The sequence below is a fragment of the Ambystoma mexicanum genome, chromosome 2p (genome assembly GCF_040938575.1).
Source record: "Ambystoma mexicanum isolate Mex_15411 chromosome 2p, UKY_AmexF1_1, whole genome shotgun sequence".
Lineage (NCBI taxonomy): Eukaryota > Metazoa > Chordata > Amphibia > Caudata > Ambystomatidae > Ambystoma > Ambystoma mexicanum.
Window position 1 is genome coordinate 346,846,473 of NC_090923.1, and position 25,351 is coordinate 346,871,823.

The following is a 25,351-nucleotide window of genomic DNA, read 5'->3' on the forward strand; positions in this document are numbered from 1 at the left end:
AATTTTCAATAAAAGGTATATATGGGGGGGATGGGTAAAGGATAACAATGGGTGTTTTTTTGGGGGTAGTAAAGCAAGGAAAACAGGCGAGTGTTTGGGGGAGGGGATCCCCAATTTAAAAACCCCAAAAATGTTATTTTTAATTAGTTAAAAAAAAAAAACTGTTGGTTATAATTTTACTCGTTATCATATGGAACTACTCAGTCCATGGGTTCCGGACAGCATCAGACTTCCTGAAAGATTTTGTCAGAGAGCAATAGAACCCGAGGACTCTCTTGAGGGCCAATGTATGTAAAGCCATTTCTGCTTCAGATTGCGGGTTCGGGAAGAACACTGGCAGGCAGATTTCCTGATTTAGATGGAATTGAGAGACCACATTGGGCAAATTGTTTGGACGAGTGTGCAAAATGGCCTTGTCGTTATGACACGTGGAGAAGGGCTTGCATGATGACAATGCCTGCAGCTCGCTGACTCTGCGCGCAGAAGTGAGCGCTACCAATAGAACTGTCTTTAGTGTCAACAGCCGGATGTCCACTGAGCTTGCGCTGCTAGGCCGCAAGAACCACATTGAGGACCCAGACCGGATGCGCCCTATGCACTGGAGGAAAAAGCCTGGATGCCCCTTGAGGTGAGACTTCACCACCGTTTTGGCTGCTGAAAAAACAAGCTCTGGGCAATTCTTGTAGGCCCAATGGCCAACAGATAGGTGCGGCAGGTATCGACCTGAACGAGCCAAATGTGGGGAGAATGCCAGCACATCATCCAGGGAGCAGGTGATGGGATCCAGCCCCTTGTCGCGTGCCCAGTGACAAAACCGAGTCCACTTGATCTTATACTGCGATCGAGTAAAAAGCCGCCTGGTCTCATGTATGATGTCCCACTTGTCATCCGAAAATTGATCATGATGTAGCCTGAGCTGGTGAGGCACCAGGCCGCTAGAACCAGCCTGGCTGGGTCCGGGTGCTCCACTACACCACGCTGCAGTGTCAGGAAGCCAGTGCTGGGGATTGCAAAATGGACAGGCCCCTGGGAGCAAAACTACAGCAGATCCGAGAACCAACCTCTCGGAGGACACTGGGGGGGCAATCATGACGAGGAAGCAGCCCACCAACACCCAGAATGTGGTGGGAATCATGAGGAAGCAGCCCACCAACGCCCGGAATTTGTGGAGGGTCCGCTGGAGCAATGGAGGAGGGACAAATGCCTAACACCTGCAGCCGTGCCTGCATATCTGTAGGTTGTCTCCGAGAGACCCCCAACCCTGTCCTGCCCATGAAGCAAACAGCGGGCATGTGGAATTCGGAGGAGATGCGGAAAAAAAAGTCCAGATCCAGAAACCCTCGGCTCTGGAACTGGGGCAACAAGGATTTGATGTTTAACTCAGGTCTTGGGAGGATAGGGGGCAACGTGCTCGCCTTGGAAGCAAGATGACACAGAGACCCACAGGTTCAATCCCTGGGTCCGCGCTTAGAAACCTTGGGGTATTAAGCGCATTATAAATAACTTATCATATCACTAGTAGATGTTGAAACCCAAGTGGCTCAGCTGGTACGCTTCTGCCTTGCTGTCCCCTGGGAGATGGGCCGAGGAAATCCATATCCCCTCTGTGAGGGCCCATTCCCAGATAGATAACGCCTCCATACAGAGGAGGCGCATCCGAGTCCTGAGACACCGGAGCCGGAGGGGTCCGTCCCCCATCCGGGCCCTAAAATAGCTTTGGATCCATTGGCTGCTGCGGAGGAGGCAGTTTGAGTGAATTGAGGAGACAACCAAATGGAATCACAGTTTTATTATTTTGCTTCATTTTTTAAAATCATCCTAAGATTAACGAATCTGATAATTCTGCTCCCTTTTTAGGGTCTCCATTCCATTTTAGGGTTAGGGTCTCCATTCCTTTTTGTTGCAAATATTGTATAATCCAGACAGCTATACAACCATGATCATGGATGAACACAACAGACAGGAAACCAGAATTCCAGTGGAACTCATACCTGTAAATTTGAGATGTTCTAAAAATATATTCTAAAGCACCTACCAAAGGTATGATGAAGCTCTGCGTTAGTTCCAAGAAATATCGCCGAAGAATTGCATTCTGAGCTTCTGAAGGACGTTTCTGTTGGACACCCTGAAAGGGGAAACACAATGGCCAAGGATCAATAGGTTTAATCAATAAAACATTTTTATTTCAATAGTTTTGTTTTTATTATAGTATGCCAGTGGCCGGTTACCATTTGTGTTAAAAGCCAAAAGGACACTGCTTCAACAAAACACCTGTTTGTATCCCAATAACTAGGAGCAACGACTACCTTGCATTCAGTACCTCCAGCCACCAGTCAAGAGAGCAAATGTACCCAGTAGCAGCACCACCTGTCCTTACTGCAAGGCACTGCCACCATTAACTCCCAGTATTCTCAATGCACCTCAAACTTGGAATGGAAGTGCATTGAAGTTACCGATGGTAATGGTAGCAATCAATGTCACAGTACCAGTACTAACTCATAACTACCATTGTCTCTTAAATATCCCAAGGTGGCCGACACAATTTTCTTTTTTTTTTATATTGTGTTTTGAATCCCAAATGAGAAAAAAAAAATTGAAAGTTTCAGAAATTACCAAAATAATTAAGAAATACACTCCTTTAAAAACAAGAAACTAAAATCCAATTTTACACAAAAGTAAGGTCAACAGAAAAAAAGAAGGAAAAGACGAGTAGACAGTCAGAAACAGGGCTAAACACCAAAGTTGAGTCTCAAAAACATTGGGGATATTATAGTCCACTTGAGATACTTTGCATCCCCCTTTATTCCTCTTCTTCAGATGTAACCTTTAGCAACCTATTCAATAAATTGAAAAGGAAATCACAACGCCCAAATTAAGCCCTGCGATTGACCATTCATCAAACTGCACCAACAGGCTTTATTTCCTATTGTGATGCCTAGAAATTTCTTCCGTTCTTCCTTAAGGGGGCCTACACCCCATCACCCAATGTTTTGTAGTTTTTCATTTCCGCCACAGCACAAAGTCTACAAATCAAGTTTCATATTCCCCCTTTCCACTTTGCCACACTCTCCAATGTTGGTAATTGGTTCAAGCGGATGCGCAGATAGAGTATTCCCTTTCTTGGGCACAGGAAAATAAGTATATATTCAGACTGTTGCTCACGTTTATAGGCTAGTTTGGCATATTCCCTATATAGGGAGTATTTTGCCATCTCATCTGATGTTTTCCCCCCCAATCATGTTGAAAACGCTTTTTTTTTTTTTAACCTTAGCTAGATTTAGGGTAAGCCCCTCTGGAAGATCCTATTTAAGTCGGTAAGGCATTCATAGGAGTGTATTTGCACTTCAGCCCATTTCTCATATAGCGAGTGTGTTGGTGGGTTTAGAAGTTTTGCATATACCAGCATCTTCTTCCACAGGGCCCTGGTGGCCAAGGAAATCAACCCAAATTCATGTCTTATTACTGAGTTTGGTATAGCACTTGCCAACCTTAACGTGTTCTTCCAGAGCATGAACTGGATCCTGTTTAGGCTATCCCCCAAATCAGTGAGATTAATGTCGAGCCCATAGAGAATTGCTGGTTTGACTTGCATCAAATAGAATTGGATCAGTGAGGTACACCCGTTTCGTTTTTTCTTTTTTACTGGGGTCCGTATTTCGAATTTAAGTGTAGTATACCTCCTTGTTTTGAAGTAGTATTTAGCACTTCATAAGGAACAAGTTACTTACCTGTAACTGTTGTTCTCCAGCATGGGTCTGGCATGGATTCACATGCTCATGAATATTCCCCGTCGCCAGGCTGGAAATCCTCGGTAAAGAAAAAATCAGTATCAGTTTCGTTTCTGATCTGACTTTCGTAATAGTAACCAATCATTGATTTCTGCGTCATACTGACCACAACCAATGACTGCCCTCTCCCTAAGCCCCACCTCTGGCAGCCATCCTCAGATTTGGTAGCACGTGAAGTGGCAGTATGACCAAGTGAAGAGCCGCAGAGGGGTAGGAGGGAGGGTTCGCATGTGAATCCATGCCAGACCCATGCTGGAGAACAACAGTTACAGGTAAGTAACTTGTTCCTTCTCCAGCATGGGGTCTGGCATGGATTCACATGCTCATGAATAAGAGAATACATAGCAGTACACACATGCACAACCACGGGAGGTGGCAACAGGCTCAACATTAAGCAATACAACAACTCAACATTAAGCGTCTCTTACCTCCTCACCAGGCTCACCTTAGGCGAACAGGTTGCGCAGCACTGCTTGGCCGACCCTGGACTCCTCCCTGGAATCCCGGTCGACGCAGTAGAATTTCGTGAAGGTGTGTGTCGACCTCCACGTAGCAGCCCTGCAGATGTCCAGCAGGGGCACACCAGATAGGAACGCCGTGGTAGCTGCGATCGCTCTGGTGGAATGGGCTCTCGGACGGCCGGGCAGCGGTCGGTTTGCCAACCGATGACAGTACATGATACAGCCGGAGAGCCATCTGGAAATGGAAGCCTTTGAGAGAGCCTTCTCCTGTTTGACAGGTCCAAAGTTCACAAAAAGTTGTGACGTCTTCCGAAAGCTCTTCGTGCGGTCCACGTAGAACTTCAGCGCTCTAGCCACATCCAGCAAGTGCAAAGTCCTCTCTAGCGGCGACGGGAAGAAAACAGGCAACACCAAGGGTTCGTTGAGGTGGAAGTCCGACGGCACCTTGGGCATGAAGGAGGGGTGCGTCCTGAGCACTACCCTCGTGTCGTGAAAAGTCAAGCACGGGGGCTTGCAGGAAAGGGCCTGGATCTCTCCCACTCGTCGTGCGGAGGTGATGGCCATAAGGAACGCTGTTTTCCACGACAAGAACTTCAACGAAGCGGAGTGCAGAGGCTCGAACGGAGGTCCCATGAGCTTGGTCAGCACCACGTTGAGCTCCCACGCCGGGGCCGGCCCCTTCACCGGCGGGAACAATCTGAACAGTCCCTTCATGAATTTCTTCACCAGACGATGAGACCACAAGGACGTCCGTCCCGTGGTTCTGGTGAATCTTGATGGAAGTGTGCGCTAGTCCAGCCTTGGCCAGCGTCAGTAGGTACGGCAGCACTTGAGGGGCCGTAATCCGTAGAGGGTTAATCTTCTGTGCGTGGCACCAGACAGAGAACCTCTTCCATTTGTGTCTGTAGCATTTAAGAGTCGAGGACGCCCTGGCCTTTGCAAGAACCTCTCTGCAGTCGGCCGGTATGTCGTAACCTCCAAACTCTAGCGCTGCAGGAGCCAGGCCTGCAAGTTCAGCGACTTCGGGTCGTGATGGAGGATGGCGCCTCCTTCCCTGGAGAGAAGATCCGCATCCACTGGCAGCTTGATTGACGGGGACGCTGACAAGTCCAGAAGGTCCGGGAACCATATCTGCCTCAGCCACGCGGGTGCGATGAGTATCATCCTGCACCGTGACCTCTTGAGCTGGTTGATGAGCTGGATCAGCAACGGTAAAGGAGGGAACGCGTACAGGAATAGGCCCTCCCAGGGGAATGAGAAAGCATCGCCCATGCTCCTCGGCTGGGGAAACCTGCTGGCGAACCTCCGGCACTTGGAGTTCGTCGCCGTCGCGAACAGATCGATCTGGGGTGTGCCCCAGCGTCGGAAGAGACGGTCCATTAGGTCCTGTCGTAGTTCCCACTCGTGGCACGAGCGCAGCTCTCTGCTGAGCGAGTCGGCGATGGTGTGGTTTATTCCTGCCAGATGGAACAGCACCAGGAACATCCCTTGGGCGACTGCCCAATTCCACAGATCCTGCGCCTCCTTGGACAGGGCTGGGGATCTGGTACCGCCCTGCTTCCTGATGTAGAACATGGTGGTGGTGTTGTCGGTGAAGATCCTCACCATCTTGCCCTTGAGGGACGGAAGGAAGGACCTGAGGGCCCAAAACACTTCACGGAGTTCCAGGACGTTGATATGGAGAGATTTCTCCGTCGGAAGCCAAAGGCCTCTCGCGTGCAGATTTTCGGTGTGCGCTCCCCACCCTTGCAGGGAGGTATCCGTGGTCACTGTCTTCTGGTGGCCCGGGGTCTGGAAGTCCATGCCCGCCGTCAGATGCACGCGGGTGCCCCACCAACGGATCGCTCGTCGGAAACTCTCGTCGAGTGTGATCCTGTCCTCGAAGCTGCCCGTCGTCTGGACCCAGCGAGCGTCCAGGAACTCCTGCAACGGGCGCATCCGAAGCCTGCACAGGCGGATGAGATAAATGCAAGAAGACATCATTCCGAGGAGGGATTTGATGGACCTCACCTTGGCCGCGTCCGCAACCAGCATCCGCTGCACCTTGCCCAAGATGGCCCTCGTTCTTTCCTCCGACGGCGAGGCCAGAAGCGCCACTGTGTCGAGTTTCGCTCCCAGAAACAGTGCGTCTTGCGCGGGCACCAGGTGGGACTTGGCGTAGTTCATGGAGAACCCCAGGTCCGTGAGTAGTTGGACGGTCCTCGCCATGTGTTCCGCGGCGAGCTCCCTTGTCTTTGCTCGGATGAGCTAGTCGTCCAGGTAGGGGTAGACGTGGATCCCCTCCAGGCGCAGCCGCGCTGCCACCAGTGCGAGGCACTTGGTGAACACCCTGGGTGCCGACCTCAATCCGAAGGGAAGGGCTCTGAACTGGTAGTGCCGCCCTTGGACCACGAATCTGAGAAACTTTCGGTGTCCCCCTAGGATGGGGATATGGAAGTAGGCATCCTCCAAGTCCAACGACGACAGGCAATCGCCCTCCTCCAGCTGATCCAGGACGTGCTGGAGGGTGACCATCCGGAACTTCTGCGCCTTGATGAATTTGTTCAGTCGTCGTAGGTCCAGGATGGGACGCCATCCTCCTGTATTCTTCTTCATGAGGAAGTATCTTGAGTAAACTCCGGAGCCCCGAAGCCTCTTTGGGACGAGCTCAATGGCGCCTTTCTTGAGCATCGCCTTTACCTCCAAGAGAAGTTAAGGGACGTGATGTTCCTTCCTGGCCACGGGGGGGACGCACGGGCACTTCTTTAGAAACTCGAGCGCGTGACCCTGGGCCAGGGTGTCCAGCACCCAACGGTCGGTTGAGATGGACTCCCACACGCCGACGAAGTTTGCCAGCCGGCCTCCCACTGGAGTGCTTCGGTGGGAGCCTGACCCCACGGCCGGTTCAGTCCTGCTTCGACGAGGCTTTGCCGCCTTGTCCTCCCTGGCGACGACGGCGGGGTCCGCCCGACTTGCCTCGTCCCCTGTAGGCTTCCTGTGACGACGAACGGGCAAGTCCAGCAGGGGGGCGATCTTGTACCACAACACCCTGTCGTAGCGTGCTACGATAGCCAAGGCGTTGGCAGCCTTAATCGTCGTCGCTGCCGATGAGATAACTCTGCGTCCCATCGTGTCCAATTTCTTTCCCTCGCCGTCCGGGGGGGAAGTTGACGTGGAGGCCGATGCCCACCACCCCCGCTTTCTTCCTGGCCGCCGTGGAGACGACTGAGTCCGGGGTCGGCTGTGCCCGAAGGCACAAGGGGGCCACGACCGGGACCCGGTACTTCTTCTCGTACCGATCCCTTCTCGCAGGCGTTGTGGATGGGTTCTTGAGGAGGGAGAGACCCTCATCCCAGATATCGTCTAGTAGAGGTACAGCGAGGACTGTCTTCCGCCGTTGATAAAGGAAGCCTTCCTTCTTCTCTTCCGGGCAGAGCTGGAAAAGCTCTGATGCCCTGGCGATCATGGCATGAAGCGATCCAATCTCGTCAGGCGGGGAAGCCCGGGGAGGAGGTGACGACGGAGGATCCTTGCCGTAAACCTCGTCGTCTGTACCCGTCGCGGCCGTGTCCGTCCCCGTGTCATCCCCCCGGGTCGTGGACGGGGAGGAGGGCTGAGACGGGCGCGATGGTTGAAAAGGAGGTGGAGGATGAATCCTTCTTCTCTTAGGAGGAGGGCTCCCAGAAGGGCCCGGCTCCGGGTCCCCCGTTGGGAGCGGTTCCTCTGTCGGTGGTAACGGCAATCTCGTCCTTATCTCCGAGCAGAAGGACTGTCTAGCCAACAACATGGCCGCCGAGTTGTCTTGCGGCACTGGTTGAGGGGGTGCCGACGGGCAGACAGGAACCTCGTCGGTACCCTCGACGCTCTCGTCGTCCCCCTCGTCGGGGTCCCTCCCGAAAGGGGCTGGTCTCCCTCCACGCCAATGCCGTGGCTTAAGACTTCGATCAGCTCCTCTTCAGAGGTTGAGGCCGAATCCACGATGGCCTCCTGCCCCCCCTTCTTCGCCGTCGGAGGTTTCACGGGGGTCCCGTCGATGGGCTTGAAAGAGGACTCCCTCCGCGGTGGCAGGGAGATTCTGGGCCCCGAGGTCGCCTCCACTGGTGTAGCCTCCACAGGCTGAGCCAGGGCCGCCGCGACTGTCTCGATAGAGGCCTTGGCCGGGTGGATCAAGACTTTCGCCACCTTAGGTGCGCTCACCGCCTTCTCCTAAGGCGGGGGTTCACCGCCTCGCTCCCCCTCCGAATTGGCCTTCGAGCTCGACCGGGGCCTCTCCAGAAGCTTCGCCGGGTGCTTGGACTTCCTCTTACCCGAGCCAGAGCGTTGGCTCGTGGTTCATGGCGCCGGGGAGGCTGCGCCCTGCCTGGCAACCGAAGAGCCCGACCGTTCGGCGCTCCCGGTGCCCGCGGACTCGCAGTGCTTGGCCTTCTGTTGGGCCCCCGTCGCCGGGGCGTCCTCAAAGGTCTTAGAAGACCGCTCAGACTTCTTCTTTTTCTCGCCTGACGGGCTCTTCCCTTCCAGCCAGTTGGCGAGACGCAGATGGCGTTCCTTTATGGTCCGCTCCGACATGTTCCCGCAAAACGCACAGTCCTTCTCCACGTGCGTCTTGTCCTCATGCAGGGGGCAAAGGGAGTGTTCGTCCTCCTCGAAGACATTCTGAAGCTGGCATGCAGGGCAGACCCTGAACAGCTTCCCAGGCGTCGAGCTTCCCTTCTGTAACGCTCACCTGACTCCCACGGGGGCGCTGGCCTGGTTCGCGCTGCTGTGACCTCGTCTAAGGTGATGCGCAGGGTTCGGAAGACGGACTGGACCGGGCCCCAGATCTGGCTTGTCTGACTCGCAGAAGTATCCTTCTGTAGGTGAGAATAGGGGGTTAACTGTCTGGGGGGTAATGCAATCGGCCTCCCACTTACCCCTCTCACCCTCCTCAAAACCCTTCTGTGCTTCCCCGTAGCGTCTCACCTTAGGGTCTGGAAGGACGAGCTCTCCATCCTGCTTCTGATGCAGGGGCGCGTTGGTATCCAGTTACGTCACTGGATTTTCGGATGGGTGAGAACCAAACTTGCTTGGCTTCCAGGTAAGTTTTTTCTATAAGTGGTTCCCCTTGTGTCCATGCATTAATGTTCTAAGGCTAGTGTCTTTTTCCCCATAGGGGCTGGGGTACGGAATGCCGGGGAATAGGCACCGACCCGAGGTGAGCGGTGAAATCCTTGTGGAAATCAGGTAAGTCTTTAATGAGTGTTTTGGTAATGTCTTTTCATTCACTCATTAACGCTGATGTCTTTTTCCCCTTAGGGGCCGGGGTCCGAAAATGCCTGGATGCGGCACGGACCCGAAATGAAAAGGGAATGACCCAGCAGGTAAGTCTTGACATGGAGTTTTAGCTTCCCTTTTCCCTTCTTTCTCTCACCTTTGTTCTCGTCTTTTTCTCCCTAGGCGCGGGGGCGCGACTGCGAATCCGGATGGTCGCTGCTGAACATGGAGGCGCCCTGTAAAGGTGAGTAGAATGCGGCGCTGCAGCGATCGATGCAATGTGCTTTTAAAAATAAATGTCTTCCTTTTCAGGATTGTCGGCTAAATGTCTCTGGGATGCAGATTTAGCAGGTGAGGCCTTTTCCTTCTTCTGTTCTCTTGTTCCCTTCCTTTGCAGGGGATTCAGGATGCTGGCAGGTGTGGCAGAAGTCAAGATGCAGGAGCAGACACGGTGAGCGTCCAACTGCTAGATGCAGAACAACGCGAAGCACGTGTGGCTGATCGGGTGTGGTTTAAATAGCCTTGGAAGAAGTTCCTAGAATGTGTCCTTCCTCCAATCAGGTATGTATCCTTCCCCGACCACGCCCGGGTGGTAAATGAGTCCCACAGGTAAAGTAGTTCCTTTCAGGCCTCAAGGAGGCCGGGGTTCTGCAGCATGGTCTGCATCAGGTAAGTGCACCCAAACACTTTCATAATGAGCCTGGCGCCTATGGCGCCAGGACTGACATTTTCTATGAGCCTGGCGCCATAGGCGCCAGGACGCTGTCCAAAGGGGCCCCTATAAGGGGTTGCTGGGACCTTCCGCGGGGACTTGATGTCCGCTTTCGGAGACGCAGGGCCTGAGCCGGCTCCCCGGGAGCGGGCATCGTGACACCTTCTCCTGGGCCATGTCCGAGATGGGCCTGAGAAAGTTCTGGAGTCCTCCAAAGCGTGGCTCGACGAAATCTTCACCCTTGAGGGGCGTAGAAGAATCCGACACGGGTCCCCGTTGATCGGATATAGAAACGGTGGAGCTTGAGGCCCTTTGACCGAAAAAAAGAGAAAATGTTCCTATGAAAAAAGCGCAAAAACGCACTAAAGCTCGAGAGCAATAGCACAAGGATCCCAACACTTGAACGTGCAGTAAAAATCTGAGGATGGCTGCCAGAAGCGGGGCTTAGGGAGAGGGAAGTCATTGGCTGTGGTCAGTATGACACAGAAATCAGTGATTGGTTACTACTACGAAAGTCAGATCAGAAACGAAACTGATACTGAGTTTTTTCTTTACCGAGGATTCCCAGCCTGACGACGGGGAATATTCATGAGCATGTGAATCCATGCCAGACCCCATGCTGGAGAACCCAGGTAAGTCAGAGATGACACGTGCTCAAGCGGCTGTTGGGCAAAGCTTGTATGCAGTACCATTAGGGTGCACCACAACAACTCTGACTACAGGTATAGGAAACCCAACCTTTGGTATAAGCTTGTACTACACAGTTTTGGTAGTGTGTTGAGCAGCCAGGCTTATCTCAAGAGGGGTCAATGTGAGCTGTAGGGGAGTTACACAGAGATTCAGATTGACAAGTATTCAAATAAACTCTTACACACAAGGTTTCTTGAATAAACAATTATTAATTTATCAGTCAGTTAGAATAAGCCTTCTTCAGAAGGGAGCAATATAAAAGTAACACACAAATACACTTCAATATTGTAGACTCTTAGTTTCTAAATCAGTAGAGACCCTTTTGGGATGGCCCAACCTACACCCTCAGGTGACTCCAATAGCTAGGGTGCTGGGGACATTAATATCTCACTGTTGGCATTCAGAATACTCTTAGAAGTAGGTAAAAGGAAAAGGTTATTAGAACAACAAGAAACCACAAATATTCTTAAGCAGGCAAATACTTGTGTATCCCCCAAGAAGAGCCATTCAAATCAAAAGGCTAAGCCGAAGTCAATGGGCAAAATTCTTATATAGGATGAAGCACTTCTGGCAGGAAAGTTGAAAAAGTCTTTGCACAATGTTTTATAAGACTTTGAAGAAAATAAGAATCAAATGTAGGGCCACAAGCTGATTAGACTTGTGAGTGGTAGAAAATGCAAGCAACTCTACAATGAGATGTAAGTTCTCTCAGACTTTTCTAGTACCTTTGTTATTGAAGAAAAAGTGCAGCAGATGACTTCTGTTCCTGAACAGCTCTGCAGATCTCTCTGTTCCTGGGCCTCAGTCATTGGGACAAGAGGGAGGACTTCTGGGGACTCCTGCACTGCAACGGGATGGTCACAGCTCGCAACCAGCAATCTTTCCAACAAGTGGCACTTCGGTGTTTTAGCTCCTCACGACTACCGCAAATAGCAACACTGCGGTTCGAGATGGACTTTCCTTGCTTCTGGGGTCCAAGACTTTTGAGGGGCTCAGGGTCGGGCAGTCCTGCTTGCTGGGAGTCCGGAGGATCTTCCTGGAGCGCTTGGCCAACTTCAAAGCAACGCACACAATCTGGTGTTCCTCTCCCTGGCTATACGCTTTCCAGCAGCAACTCTGTGGAAATTCAACCAGCTCTGAGAAGGATGTCCAGGTGGCTTACTTTGGAGTTGATTGGTACCACCAACTCAAGGGGAGAAGTCGTCATTGCAGGGGCTTCTCTGTCGAATTTTGAGTTTCAGCACAGCAGCAGGGCTTCACCGGGCAAACCAACGGTCCAGGAGTTGCAGCAGGCGTCCTCTTCAAGTTCTTCTTCGGTTCCTTCATCTAGTGGTTGACTCTGCCTTCCAAACCAAAAGCCTCGCCTTTTATTCAGTTCTCTCCCATTCATTTCAGCCTGTCAGTCACCCAGCAGGGAGGCTGTGCTTGCCGGACAGTCAGCCAGCCAATCGCCACAGAGTGCATTTGGGTCTCCTAAGAGACTAAGCAGAGGGAGTTTCGGACACCTCCCCCACTTCCTGCCTACCCCAGACACCCTGGAGCCAGAGGCGGGCTTCACTCGTGAATCCCGCCAAAGGCATAGCGAACAATGGGACAAACCTGGTTTGGCGCACAGAGTAAATCTCAAGAAGGACCTTTCCACAAATTAAATGGCGAAAAACGAAGACCGGGGCCATTTTGACAAAAATGGCACCGTTGGGTGCTTTACTGCAGCTGCGAACGAAGCCCGCGGTAAATGCACACCACAGTAGTTAAAACGAAACCACTGCCACCAGCCATTCAGTCAGGAAAGGGTAACATAAAAAGGTTACATGAGAAGTTAGACAAAGTGGATACTAGAAACCGCTCCTGCACCCTATTGTAAGATAGTCTGTGCTGGGTCTAGAAAGTTACAAATTTAACTAAAGTCAATTTCACTTCACTGCTCTGGGAAACAGTAGTTTGTCCTAGAGAAGGTATTTAAACATTAGGGAAATCTGAAAGACTTCCCTGTGCCACTGCACTGAAGGTGCTGTGTGACACAATGTAAAAGATGATGCCTATGGAGTTTGTCAGGCTCCATAACCAAAAGAAACACAAAAGCTCAAAAATTACGTTAAAATACATGAGAGAGTGGGAAAAAGGGTCCCATACAATCCAGGTTAAAAAAATCAATTTCCTCAAAATCCAGCAAAGTTGCTTGGGGTCTCTAAAGTGGAGGGAATTAGCACATTTCTTAGAATTCTCCCTAACAGAGGCTCATATCCTACCCTCCATGTCATGATCTTTGGGCTTCTCTTGGTCGAGAATGCACAGACTCTTGATTTTAATCTGTTTAGCTGACAATACGTGTACCAAAGAATGGAATACCATTTTATTTTTACAGTGCTTGTTTGCTACAATATTACAGTCCAAGGGTACTTCGGTTTGTGACTAGGTAGACTGTTGTTTGGGGAGCAGTTGCTTTAAATGTGATTCAATCAGTTTTGATGAGTATCCTGGCTGGTATGGGTAGCAAATGTACTTCTCTAAGGATGGGGGAAGATGTGGTCACATTTCTCAGTTCCTGTTCTGAGGCATGCATCAGAGTGTTGAAGGGTCTTAGGTTGGTGGGGGCGAAGGTGTGTGGCCGGGTCAACAGTGAGTAGTGTTACCTCTATCAAGGTGTGAAATTACCAGATCATATTTCAGAACCCGGGCCATGGATCTGACAGCCAGAGGCAGGAGGAAAGAGTTTACATTCCGGAGGTTTGTCCATCGATACCAGGCAGCTTGGGCGTTTTAGCGATTATGTTGTCAGAAAAGGCAATTATTGTCAATAATGAACTCGAGTGATTTGCCACATGAGGCCAACTGAGGTGTCAATCAATCAAGGTGCGAATCCATCAAGGTGCATGTCATTCAGCCACCACTGGGTCACTTTCTTTTTAGATGTATGGTCTAGTAGGATGAATTCAGTTTTGGTGGGATAGAGGTTTTGGTGGTAGTTAATTATTATTTTATTAGTGTTTGTTTTATGTGTAAGTGGAAGGTTTCTTGCAAACCAAACATTTGCATTGATCCACGGTCCAACTTTCTCTCGAGCACAGACAAAATTAGGTTGCACAAAATCAGTGATCTAAAATATCCAACTGACACACAGAAAAGACACTCATAAAACCTCTAGCTTCTTATAACAATTCTGATCTTAATAATTGACTCCTATTATGTAACCATAACAACCATCACCTTTCTTAGCTCACCCTTAGGAAGATCGTTCTCTAGGGTATGACTGTTAGCGTACCCTTAGTTCCAGCCTGAGGGCCCCTTGTGTTTGATTAGGGACACAGCTAAACCAGTTCCAAGAGAATATCGTCCATGAATCTAAGCAGAGCAGTGATATGATTCACACTTTCACTACTTATAAGCCTGTAGCTCGCATTGAGTAGCAAGGACATTTTCGAAGATAGCTCGGGATGAAATCCTAGATCTACATTCCACCTTACGGTTACAGTAAGATTTGTACTGCTCCCTTGTGCAATAGTACGAACCCAATCTTTCCTCCATAGCCTGATTTTAATGGCCTTGGGGCTGCTCTGCAGGTCTAATTCAGAGGAACACAGCGCTTTCAACATTTTGGTGCATGCTCGGGACCAGGTATGTAGGATAGGTTCAGTTTTGCCTTCTAAGGTGTCTTTCAATATCTTAAACCCTCGAACTGGAGGATCAGCTTGACCATTCCTATACAAGGATAGAGATTTTCACTCCATCATTGCACATAAAGAGGTTAGTCCTAGTTCATACTGGATTGCAGGCATTGGTGTACTCTTAGGTAGGTCTAACACTTCTGGAAAACCAGCCCTCAAGTGCCATCAACCAAGCGCAGTCAGTAGCTAGGAAGAACTCAGTGCCATAGGTGACAGTAGCCAGTTGTTTATCATGCAAGCTCGTATGGAGGAAAGACATTTCTTAATATGTGAAATGCCTTCATTACAAATCACTTTATAACTAAACATTGTCTGCATTTCAGTGAAGTGAGATACCAGGGTAACTGAAAAGCAACCCAAGTGGCTCCATATAAAGGTTTAAAATCACTGGGAAGAGTACTGACCCCTATGGGACTATACAGGTGCCCAAGTGTGGGTCATGTCTGAAATTATCCAGCTACACTACTTGGCATCTGTCCAAGAGATAGGAGGTGAACAAGCAAAGAACTGGCTGTGAACCTCAATGTAATCTGTGAGTACGCTTGTAAGTGTAAAGTGCTTGATCGTGCCAAATGTGGCAGATAGGTCAAGGAGTACCAGGAGCTATGGTTATTCATGCTTTGGGGAGCATCATGGCCTGGATGCAGTTTCTGAATCCGGATCGGTAGCTACAGAGCAGGCCATGTTGGTTAATTCAATCGTGGAGTTGGTTGGCATTGACTATTTGGAAGGCTGGGGTTAAGGGCAGATCTTGATACCCATTCAATGATGGCAGAGGGAAGGATGTTGACCATATAGGAGGTACATTTAAGTTTTGTGACAGCATCAGAGAGGTCCTTGTGGGTGAGGTGTTATAGTTGTTGAGGGCTGTGGCTGTGTTTGGTGAAGTGGCATAATGAGTTGGATCCAGCAATTTTAACACATCCATATATTGGATATGAGAATCATTATTGGAATGCTCATACTCAAAACAGTCAAGAGAAAACATAACCAAAGTGAATGAGAGTCATTGTTGCAAAATTCATAATCCTCTCAGTTTAAAAGGAAGAGTTGCACAGCCAGTACAAATAGAAGAGGAGAACATATTTTGGAAAGGATCCAATGAGAAATGATCTATACCAGAAAGGCCGAAGTAAAATAACTGTGCAGACAAAGGAGAAACATGAGAATAAGCTGAAGTTTGTTAAAAGAAATTCATAAGAGAAACCAGAAGTTAAAATCTATTAACTATTTAGGAAACTGAGAAATAGCCCAGACAGAAAAGATAATAGTTGGACAAAATCCTCAGGGTGAGAGAAGCGGATCCCCTGTACTAGACGAAAACAAGCTAAGAAACAGAAATCTAAAACAGTAACAAATTAACTGTTTTAACTGATAAAAGTGATCAATAGAGATTACCTGAAGATTATCTATTGAAAAGGGTGATCACTAGAGATTACCTGAAGATTATCTATTGAAAAGTGGCTGAACCATAAGCCAACAAACCCACTTGGTTTTATCCATCAACGGAATTGAGCAAACTGAACAACTTAGCTGATGCATAAAGAACAAAATAGGCTTCAAGAGACAATGCAATCTGTTCTTATTTTCGTTTTGAACATTTTATACATTTAAAACTTAAGATGGAGTCTGCTGCTTTGCCAGTTTGCAACAGGTCAATTACCTTGTAAATGAGCAAGTCTAGTGGGCAAGTTCAAATTGCACAGTATCCGAGTTCATCAACTGAGCTCAGGGCTTTGGCCAATGCTCCAGAGCATCTGCCCATTGCTCATATAGCTGCAAAGAAAATGTGTTTTAAGTTCTCAGACTTCTATAGGGTTATGTCTAGCAGTTGCTGTAGGTATAATGTATTAATTGTGAATTTTCTTTTTATCAAAATCTTGCACACTAAAAAAAGGTTTTGTTTTCGTCCCCAGGTTTACATAATAGTCTGAGTGCACAGTAAAAATACACGTATTCACATTCATGATAACCACATACACATTTCTAAAACAGATAAAAAAACATTAGTTGGTACCATCGACGTTTAACGATTTCTTTAAAATAATGATAAGTTTTCAGTAGTTCATAAAGTTTTAGAAAATAATGTAAAAAGTGCTAGTATATATGATTTGTTCTGTCTTTCCATCAGTCTGGACCACAGTCTTTCTCCAGCATATTCGTATGAGTGGTAAATAAATCTCTCGAAAAACTGTTGCCTAACAATTCCAGTTTTTTAACAATAACTAACATGGTGTTTAATAGTTTTGAGGCCTCATCCACTCCGTACAACCTACAAGTTCCTTCTTCCTTGTTTAGACCCAGCCGCGGCACAAGACATTCCAATGATGGGATTTGATTCAACTTGAATCTGATATAAGAGGGTATCTATGCCACAGGGAAAGCAATCATTATACTTTGATGGACCAGATCTCTTCCTAACAAACATAGGGCCTGATTCACAAGAGCATTTTATAATGGCACAATACCATAGGAAAAAAAGCACTGTGAATCAGGCCCTTAGAGTATTCATTGTACTGTGAATATGTATACAGTTTTCCAATGGTTTGAATCCAATCCCTCTTGTATAGTCTATTTTTGGTTTTATTGCTATTAGCCATTTTTTCAGTATCGGAACCAAAATCTTTCAAAGGATTAGCTAAAGAGCCTCTGAATTTGGCTAAAGAGAGGATAAAATTATCCTCAAGAGCTAATTTGAGATCGACAATAAGAGACTTAGATGGACGAACCATCATTTTTGCGAAAAGGCAAAGCTTTTTCCACCAAAGGATTGCATCTATGGAGATGCGCCCTAGTCCATGTCTCATGACACAATTTGGAATGAATGAGGCTAAGCTTAATGTTTATTGGCAGATAATACCTAGAAGGGAATTAAGGTAAGGACCCAAATTGGCAAAAATCACACCTAGTCCATAGGTCAAGGCTGGGACAATTTTTGATATTTTTAATTTTAATGCAGGTAGGATGGAATATTTGCAGAGGCGGATCATTTTTAGTTGAACAGCCAGAGTCAGCATCCTATCTCTGCGTCGCTCCTTAATTAATCATATTGAAATAATGTTTGTGATAGTGAATCACAGTTATTTAATGGTAAAGATTCGTTCCAACTTGAAATCGCCCAATAACCAATGCATCGTCTAAGGAGATTTGTATTGGAGTAAATAATGATCTTTGACTTATTTCCATATACCAAAAAGGTTCTCAATGGTGTGAGAAGAAAAGATGGTACATTTTCACTGAAGTCCAATAGGAGTAAGATCGAAAAAGTTCAGATCGTCTGAATGCAAGCCAATGCAAAGTCACAGCACCCAGTTATATCTGAAAAGCATTTATAGGATCCATAAATTGTTGATGTTGGATATGTATAAATAAATTAAAGAGCATCAGAGCTAGGATGCAGCCTTTTCTAAGACATGGGCTGTCAAAGGAAACCATTGTTCGCCAGTCTAATCCTAAACAGAGTATTCTCATGTTGTAGTTCTAAGAGGTTAACCAAGTCTTCTGGAATAACCAAACTTCTTTGTTTCGACCAGAGGATTTCATGATTGACACTATCAAGCACTTTTGACATTTCCATGCTGGCTATGTACATTGATCACCCCGAATTCTTTTAACATAAGCCTGTAAGTGAGCTAGGATGGTGCCATTGAGAGAGGAAGCAAGGTTTTGCGTAATCCCACTTGAAATATACTAAGTACATTCAATTTGACAACCCATTGGAGCAGCTCCTTTGGTAATAAGGACACACTCATTTTCCTGGAAGCGTCCAGTATCACAACAGGGCGGAAATTTGCTGCGTCGTGTGTCTCCGTTCTTGAATATTGGTATCATATACGACGTATGCCGAGAAGGTGGGAGAACTTTAGTAGCCATCATTTTGTTGATTCGTTGTGCCAAAATAACTTACCATAGATGAGGATCATGTTTGATGGTGATTGGAACCAAATGGTCAGGGCCAGGCGCTCTAGAGGACTTCATTTTACAAATTAATTCACAAATATCCTCGAAAAGAAAAAGGGCCCATCCTGGTATTCAGATTGCCTCAGTTCTTCATTCAGGCAGTCCTCTGGTCTACAATTTTAGCAGATTTTTCATAATAAGAAACCCATACGGGTTCATCAGTAACATTGATGTTAGGTAGTGAGTAAAGGTTCACTGATTTATATGTAAATTCCCAGAACTTGGCTGTGTTTTTACCCTTTAAGTAGAGGAGTGTTTTTGACTTTCAGTGATAGACATTTGTACTTTGTCTTTTTGTCAAATTTCTATAATCCAGAAACATCTTTTTCATTAAGATGTAAATCCATATTAAGCTGCAAACATTTTTGATTAGGAGCCTCTTGTTTTTTTCAATCAGCCATCCTAATGACAAATACATTGGTTAAGGTTTTTAGGGCAGGGCAAGAACCTTTGACAATTAGGTTTTACAACCAGTTATAGGCGGTATCATTGATAGACTTTATTCCAAAAAGATGATGAAAATTACACAACATATTATTTAAAAGCCTTGTTAGAACACAGGTACATTTTATTAAAAGAGTGAAATTCAATTTTATGCATGGCCCCCTCACCCCCATGCAGGGAAATAAATGCCAACCAAGGTTGTACTTCAAGAACCTACACTGAACACTGTATGTTAAAAGTAATAGCTGCATGATCGCCAAATCCAAAAACTTCATATTTAGAGGAGAACAATGTGCAAGAGATTTTTAGAGCTAAAACCGTGGTCAATCCATGAAGATGATGAACCTCCTCACTATTTAGTGAAATTAGGAGAAGATGCCCCAAAGAGCAGTAGAAGATGAAGGTCCAAGGATTCCAAAAAGTGAAACCAAAGGTCTCCTAGATTTAGTATAAGGCATAGTTATCAGCACAGTTTAAATTAAAATCACCACAAACCACAACGTTGTTTTTCTTTTACCATCCACCTGCCAGGTATTGTGAAGGCATCATGAGGCAAGACACAGACAACAGTTTCAAAGTTCAAAATGAAATGATTTATTAACGCAAATGTCAGGCTGGTTGAAGGCCTAACTTGCCCTATGCTAAGGTGGGATTTTCCTACCTGAATAAAACTAAGTAAAGTCTGAGTCAGTAAGTACAACTTAAAAGTCTGTGTCCAAAACCTATCCTTGCCCTCACAACGAAAGCTAAACAATGTATAGGGATGGCAACAATAAAAGAAATGGCGATTAAAACCAAGTTCTGAGCTTCTTCCAGCTCCTACCTTCCTTTTCAGTTTCCCTTCCCAAAGTTCAAGGCAACACAGTTCCAAAGAAAAGGGCCTTGAGGCTTCCGTCCTCAAGATATAATTACAGTTAATCAAGTCTCGGGGTTCCCTTCCCCAAGAATTCAACGGACCAACTTATATTTGGTTTCAGCCTTTCAATGTTATACACAACTCCAGATCAACTTGACACTCCTGGATTGAATTAAAAGTTCACTTAGATCACTCCTTCTTTGTTTATTTCAACAATTTCTTTGGTTTTCACAATTGAGGGCTCCCTGGTCTAGGCGCAGTTGTCAGACCACACAGCCCACCCATTACAGGTTGCGCAACCAGGAACACTAGGCTCCGCAGCCCACACAGGTTCTTTGGTATTTGCCCCCGTGCACAGATTCACACTCCCTTACCTTCTCCTTGCCGGCCTCTTGGCTTTATGTGAAGGTTCACACTCTTGGCTTTTCCTGGTTTGCATCTTGGTTTTGCCAAAATATGTCACATATCCTTCGCCAGTCTTTAGCCTTGCCATACTGTATTCATGCATAAAGTTCACTTAATGGTGGTTTTATTTCTTCCCCACCTTTCTGTCATACTCCTTTCGCAAACTTCCACACTTGCTCTCTGATTTCGTATCTTGCTTTCAAATGGGCACTTTCCCAATTTTCTTTCATCCGATCATAGCTTTGCTCATAAAGCTTTTATTCAGTTTGCTATTCAAAAGATTTCATTCTGTTCAGTATTCAATATTAGCAAAGATGCAGATCCCTGCTGAATTTCCATCCGACCCGTGACTTCGGATTTATTTCAATTTGTACTTTTCATTTGTTTCATTCGGCATCCTCACTGCAGCCACTACCAGCGCCCCCGTCTTTGAGTGACATTCCCCTTCACTCACCGGTCTTCGGCATTCCTCTCGGGCAGCTGCGTCACTCCTCTTCTGCTCCGCCTGCTAGTTTGCTTGTGACCGCGAACCCTCCTCGCACTTCATATGCTTCCCCACACTCGCCGGCAGCTCCGCTTTGTTTTCCGCGGACGCTGGCAGCAACTTTGTTTCTACTCCTTTGCACCACAGCTCCGGGTGCGGCTTTCCGAGCACAGAGGCTCCCAAACCTGTGGCGTTCTAATGGCCCAACTTGCTCTGGGCTCTACAGGTCTTCAGGATCTTCTGCCGGCGTCCTGGTTTCGATACAGGTCCAACCATGGCTGCCTCCTCTCGAACAGGATCCCCTGCTGGTCTCTCCCACACAGGCCTGTCTGCTTCTCTTTTGCTCTCTGCTTATACACCCTGCAACCACTTGACTGGATGCAGGTGTGAGTTCTCAATTGGACTTGCATGACTGTATTTAGAGTGACATGCTTGACCTTCACAGTACTCTGCAGGCATCTTCATTGTCTCAGTAGTACTGTGGTGAAATGAGTTACCATTGTTTACTATCATATTCGCCTCTTCCTCATCCCAGTATTGTCATAGGTAAATTGTGGGAAAATGAGGGGAGAGGTTTTACAAAAGCCCATAAACGCCAGGGGAGGGTTGGTTTTCAAGAGGGAAAGGGATGTACCATGTCTTGCTTGTAGGTACCTTAAGCCTTCTCTTCTTCGCCCTTTTCCTGGTGTTGTTATACTGATCAGATCTCCTTGTGTTTTCTTGGTCAGTGGAACATGAGTAGCAGTACCCCATAACTGCGTCTGGGATTGAGGGTTCATCCTGAAATGGAAATGACGGTACCACGTTTCACCATAGGACGTCTCATCCACAATCTGCAAAGCACCCTCTACCCAGGCAATCCGCCCTCGCTTCTCCACCCCCAAGGCCAGGATCCAAAAGCGATGGCCTTTCCCTGGCTACCTGAGTAGATGTGAGGACACCCTCAGGTTTCTCACAGTATCAAGAATTTCATCAAAGAGGTTGTGAATCTTAAAGAAGTCTTTACAGGCTTCCAATAGATGTTGATTAGCAAAGCTTCAAATTTCTGCTTGTTATTGTTCCCAGTCTGTAGGCTGATAGTGAAAAAGGCATTGCTAGAAGACTCAAAGAAGCTTGAATATGGAGCTTTACGTTTATTGCCATAGCTATGCCCCCATATGGCCGACCTCTATTACCCTTCACTGCCTCACGAGAAAAGGTTCTGTAGCTCTAAATGTGTCAGTTTAATCAGCATGGGGTCCTGTAACATTACTATTTCATGACCTGGAAAAACTATTTCATTTTTTTAATTAAGGGTTTTATTGTTTTTTTAGCAAACTTTACACATTTCGGCTGATGCCAGTGTAATATATAAACACATTGGGCCTCATTACGACTCAGGCGGTAAGTGATAGAAATTACCGCCATGGCGTAATGAGCGTTAACGCCATGGTCCGATGGCGATAAGAGCGCCACATTACGACCCATCGCGCACGAGCATTACGCCATGGCGGTAACGTAAACTACGCCATGCCGTAAACAGCCCTTACCGCCCTCGTTAACAGCGCAGGGTGACCTACCGCCACCCATCATTGCGCCGACCGTAGTCAGCGGTCACCGTAATTAGCGGTGACCGCAATTAGGCGGAACCGGAAATAGCGTAATCGCGGCGGAACGGGAAACAGCACAGCGGCCATCTTAAAAAACACAATCCATTGCCATCCTACCCAACCACACCACAACCAACCCTCAAACCCTGAGATTCCCATAACCCACCCATTTCCACAGCCAACCATGCCTAAAGTTGTCAAGAAGGCATGTGACAGGCAGCGGCAGGAGCGCTTCAGTTGAGAGGAACTGCAAATGCTTGCAGACACGCTCCAGGAGAAGGCTGATGTTGTCTTCTCCAATGAGATGACCCGAACAGCCATAGGCCGCAAAAAGGAGGTGTGGGAACTTGTGGCACAACGTGTCAGTGCTGTTGGAACCACCCCACGCAGCTCCAAACAGTGCCGCAAGAGGTGGGACGACCTGCGGATCAGGGTCCGGGGCACTATGTCTGCCAACCGTAACCTGGCCCTGGGAACTGGCGGGGGAGCAGACTCCCCACTGAAGATGCAGCCATGGGAGGAGACATGTGCCTCTCTGATTGGCATTGAGTGCATCGAAGGTGTCGGCGAGATGGAGAGAGGGGCCCCGAGATCTGGAGACACAGGTAGGTGCCTCATATCCAGCCTTGCAAGACACCCTGATACACGTGCACGTGACAATCACAATGTGGCAGACGCAACACATCAGCAGATGAGCCACACCCTGCGCACATGCAGCATGTACACTGTACAGTAGGCAGACACACACCTGCATGCAAAACCGAACCTAAAGGGAGGCAACCTGTATGTCACGGGCTGCTAACTCCACCATCTATCCATTTCACTCTTCACAATGCCTGCTCAATGTCCGCTGAACCATCAATAACAGTCACCCTCCTCTGCTCCACCACAGGCTCGCAATCGGACACTGGCAGGGACGACAGCACCAGCACCCCAGCCAAGAAGGCCAGGAAAGTGGGAGAGGGCAACCATGCATCCACCTCTGCTGGACCCAGGCAGAATCCACGCCAGGCTGAAGAGCCCAGGGCATCAAAGTCCCCCGAGGAAGGGGTCGTGACAGCACCTGCAGCCCAACCACACCCACTGTTGCCCACTGAGGGCAATGCATCAGCAGGGAGCAGTACTGTTGGGGAGACTGCAGCCATCGCTGCCTGCTCCGACAGTGATGTGGAGGATGACACCGGACTTGACCACAACACACAACTGCACTCACCACACCTATCCCCAATCAGCCATCATGGAGATTACACCCAGGGCCCATCGCCAGCTAATTCATGGCCAGCAACTCCAAGCCCAGTGGGAGTTGTGGAAGATGGGAGTAGCCCCATTGGTCCCCCATTGGCACCCCCCATTGGGCCAGAATTCCAGCTGTCGCTGGAGCAGATTGCCAACAGGCAGGAAGCACTGGGCACACTCCTCACGCAGCATGTAGCAGAATGTGTAAGTACCAGTGCAGCCATGGAGAGGAGTGCTGATGGCATCAGGGCTGCCATCCAAACTGCCAGCAGGGACATTTGCACCGAACTTGCTGCAGGGCGGCAGATGATGAGCCAGCTCATCCAGACAATTCTGGACACATGCCGTACTGAGCAGCCCGGTACATCCTCGGCTGCAAGTTCAGCACAAGCCTCTCCCGTCCGCAGGTCATCCAGGACCCTGAGGAGCACAGGCAGGGGGGCCCCAGGTTCCGGGAGAGGGGGCAGTCAACAGTGTGCTGAACTATACTCATTTCACCACGGGCACTGTCACATGTTTGCAGGGTGTTCAGGGGGGAGGGGGAGGGGGGTATTGGGTGTGTTGGAGTGTACAGGGGGGAGGGGGAGGGGGGTATTGGGTGTGTTGGAGTGTACAGGGGGGAGGGGGAGGGGGGTATTGGGTGTGTTGGAGTGTACAGGGGGGAGGGGGGTATTGGGTGTGTTGGAGTGTACAGGGGGGAGGGGGAGGGGGGTATTGGGTGTGTTGGAGTGTACAGGGGGGAGGGGGAGGGGGTATTGGGTGTGTTGGAGTGTACAGGGGGAGGGGGAGGTGGGTATTGGGTGTGTTGGAGTGTACAGGGGGGAGGGGGAGGGGGGTATTGGGTGTGTTGGAGTGTACAGGGGGGAGGGGGAGGGGGGTATTGGGTGTGTTGGAGTGTACAGGGGGGAGGGGGAGGGGGGTATTGGGTGTGTTGGAGTGTGCAGGGGGGAGGGGGAGGGGTACTGTTATACCTATTCAGTAGTACAATACACTTTTTCTTTTCTCACAAACTAAAAGTGTGGACATTGCTCATTGCGTATCTGTGCTTTATTGTTACAGTCCACAGTGTTGACATAGCAGACACACACAGTGCCCCAAGTGCCATCCATATGTCACACACTCGCTGTGTGTGCTAGAAGAATCGGTCAATGACATTCTGACGCATTATATGGCCCTCCTGTGCACCGCTGCCTCCCTGAGGTGCTGCCCCTTCCCCATCATCATCATCATCATCCCCATCATCAGGTGGTTGTGGTTCTGCGTCAGGGGGCAGAGGCACGTTTCGTCTGATGCACATATTGTGTAGCATGACACATGCCATGACGATCTTTGCAACCTTCTCATGGCGGTACAGGAGTGCCCCGCCAGACCTGCTGAGGCAGCGGAAACGTGCCTTCAGTAGGCCAAAAGCATGCTCTATCACCACACGGGTACGTGCATGGTTATGGTTGTAGTCCTCCTCATGCTGGTTTGATGGGTTCCGGACTGGTGTGAGGAGCCACCTCTTCAGGGGATAGCCCGCATCACCTGTAAAATGTGAGAAAAGAATGTGTCATGAACGAGATTGATATGTGAACAAGACGCACAACCATGCCTTGATTCTGACTGTTACTGTGCACCAATTGGAGTTGTCGATATGGATTTACACCGTGCAACCAGTATGTGTTCATGGCTCTCATGTACTGTTTTGCATGCTAAAACACAATGCAGGGGGGACGATTGCCTTGTGAGTGGCCATCCACTGTGTCCGTTCAGGACGTCATTCATGTGACCTTGCACGTGTCCTGTGAGCTTGAAGCTCACATGATAGCAACATCGATGTCTGGCTCATT

The 25,351-nt window shown here is 48.4% G+C and overlaps 1 protein-coding gene across 2 annotated transcripts in view; it reads right to left on the reverse strand.

Moving 5' to 3' along the window:
- DENND6A (DENN domain containing 6A) overlaps positions 1-25,351 on the reverse strand; it is a 1,713,534-nt gene that overhangs the window by 264,331 nt on the left and 1,423,852 nt on the right. For both annotated transcript variants that reach the window (XM_069643682.1, XM_069643681.1), the window contains one exon: positions 2,036-2,125. In XM_069643682.1, the coding sequence (XP_069499783.1) occupies positions 2,036-2,125 (90 nt within the window). The remainder of the gene's footprint in view (positions 1-2,035; positions 2,126-25,351) is intronic.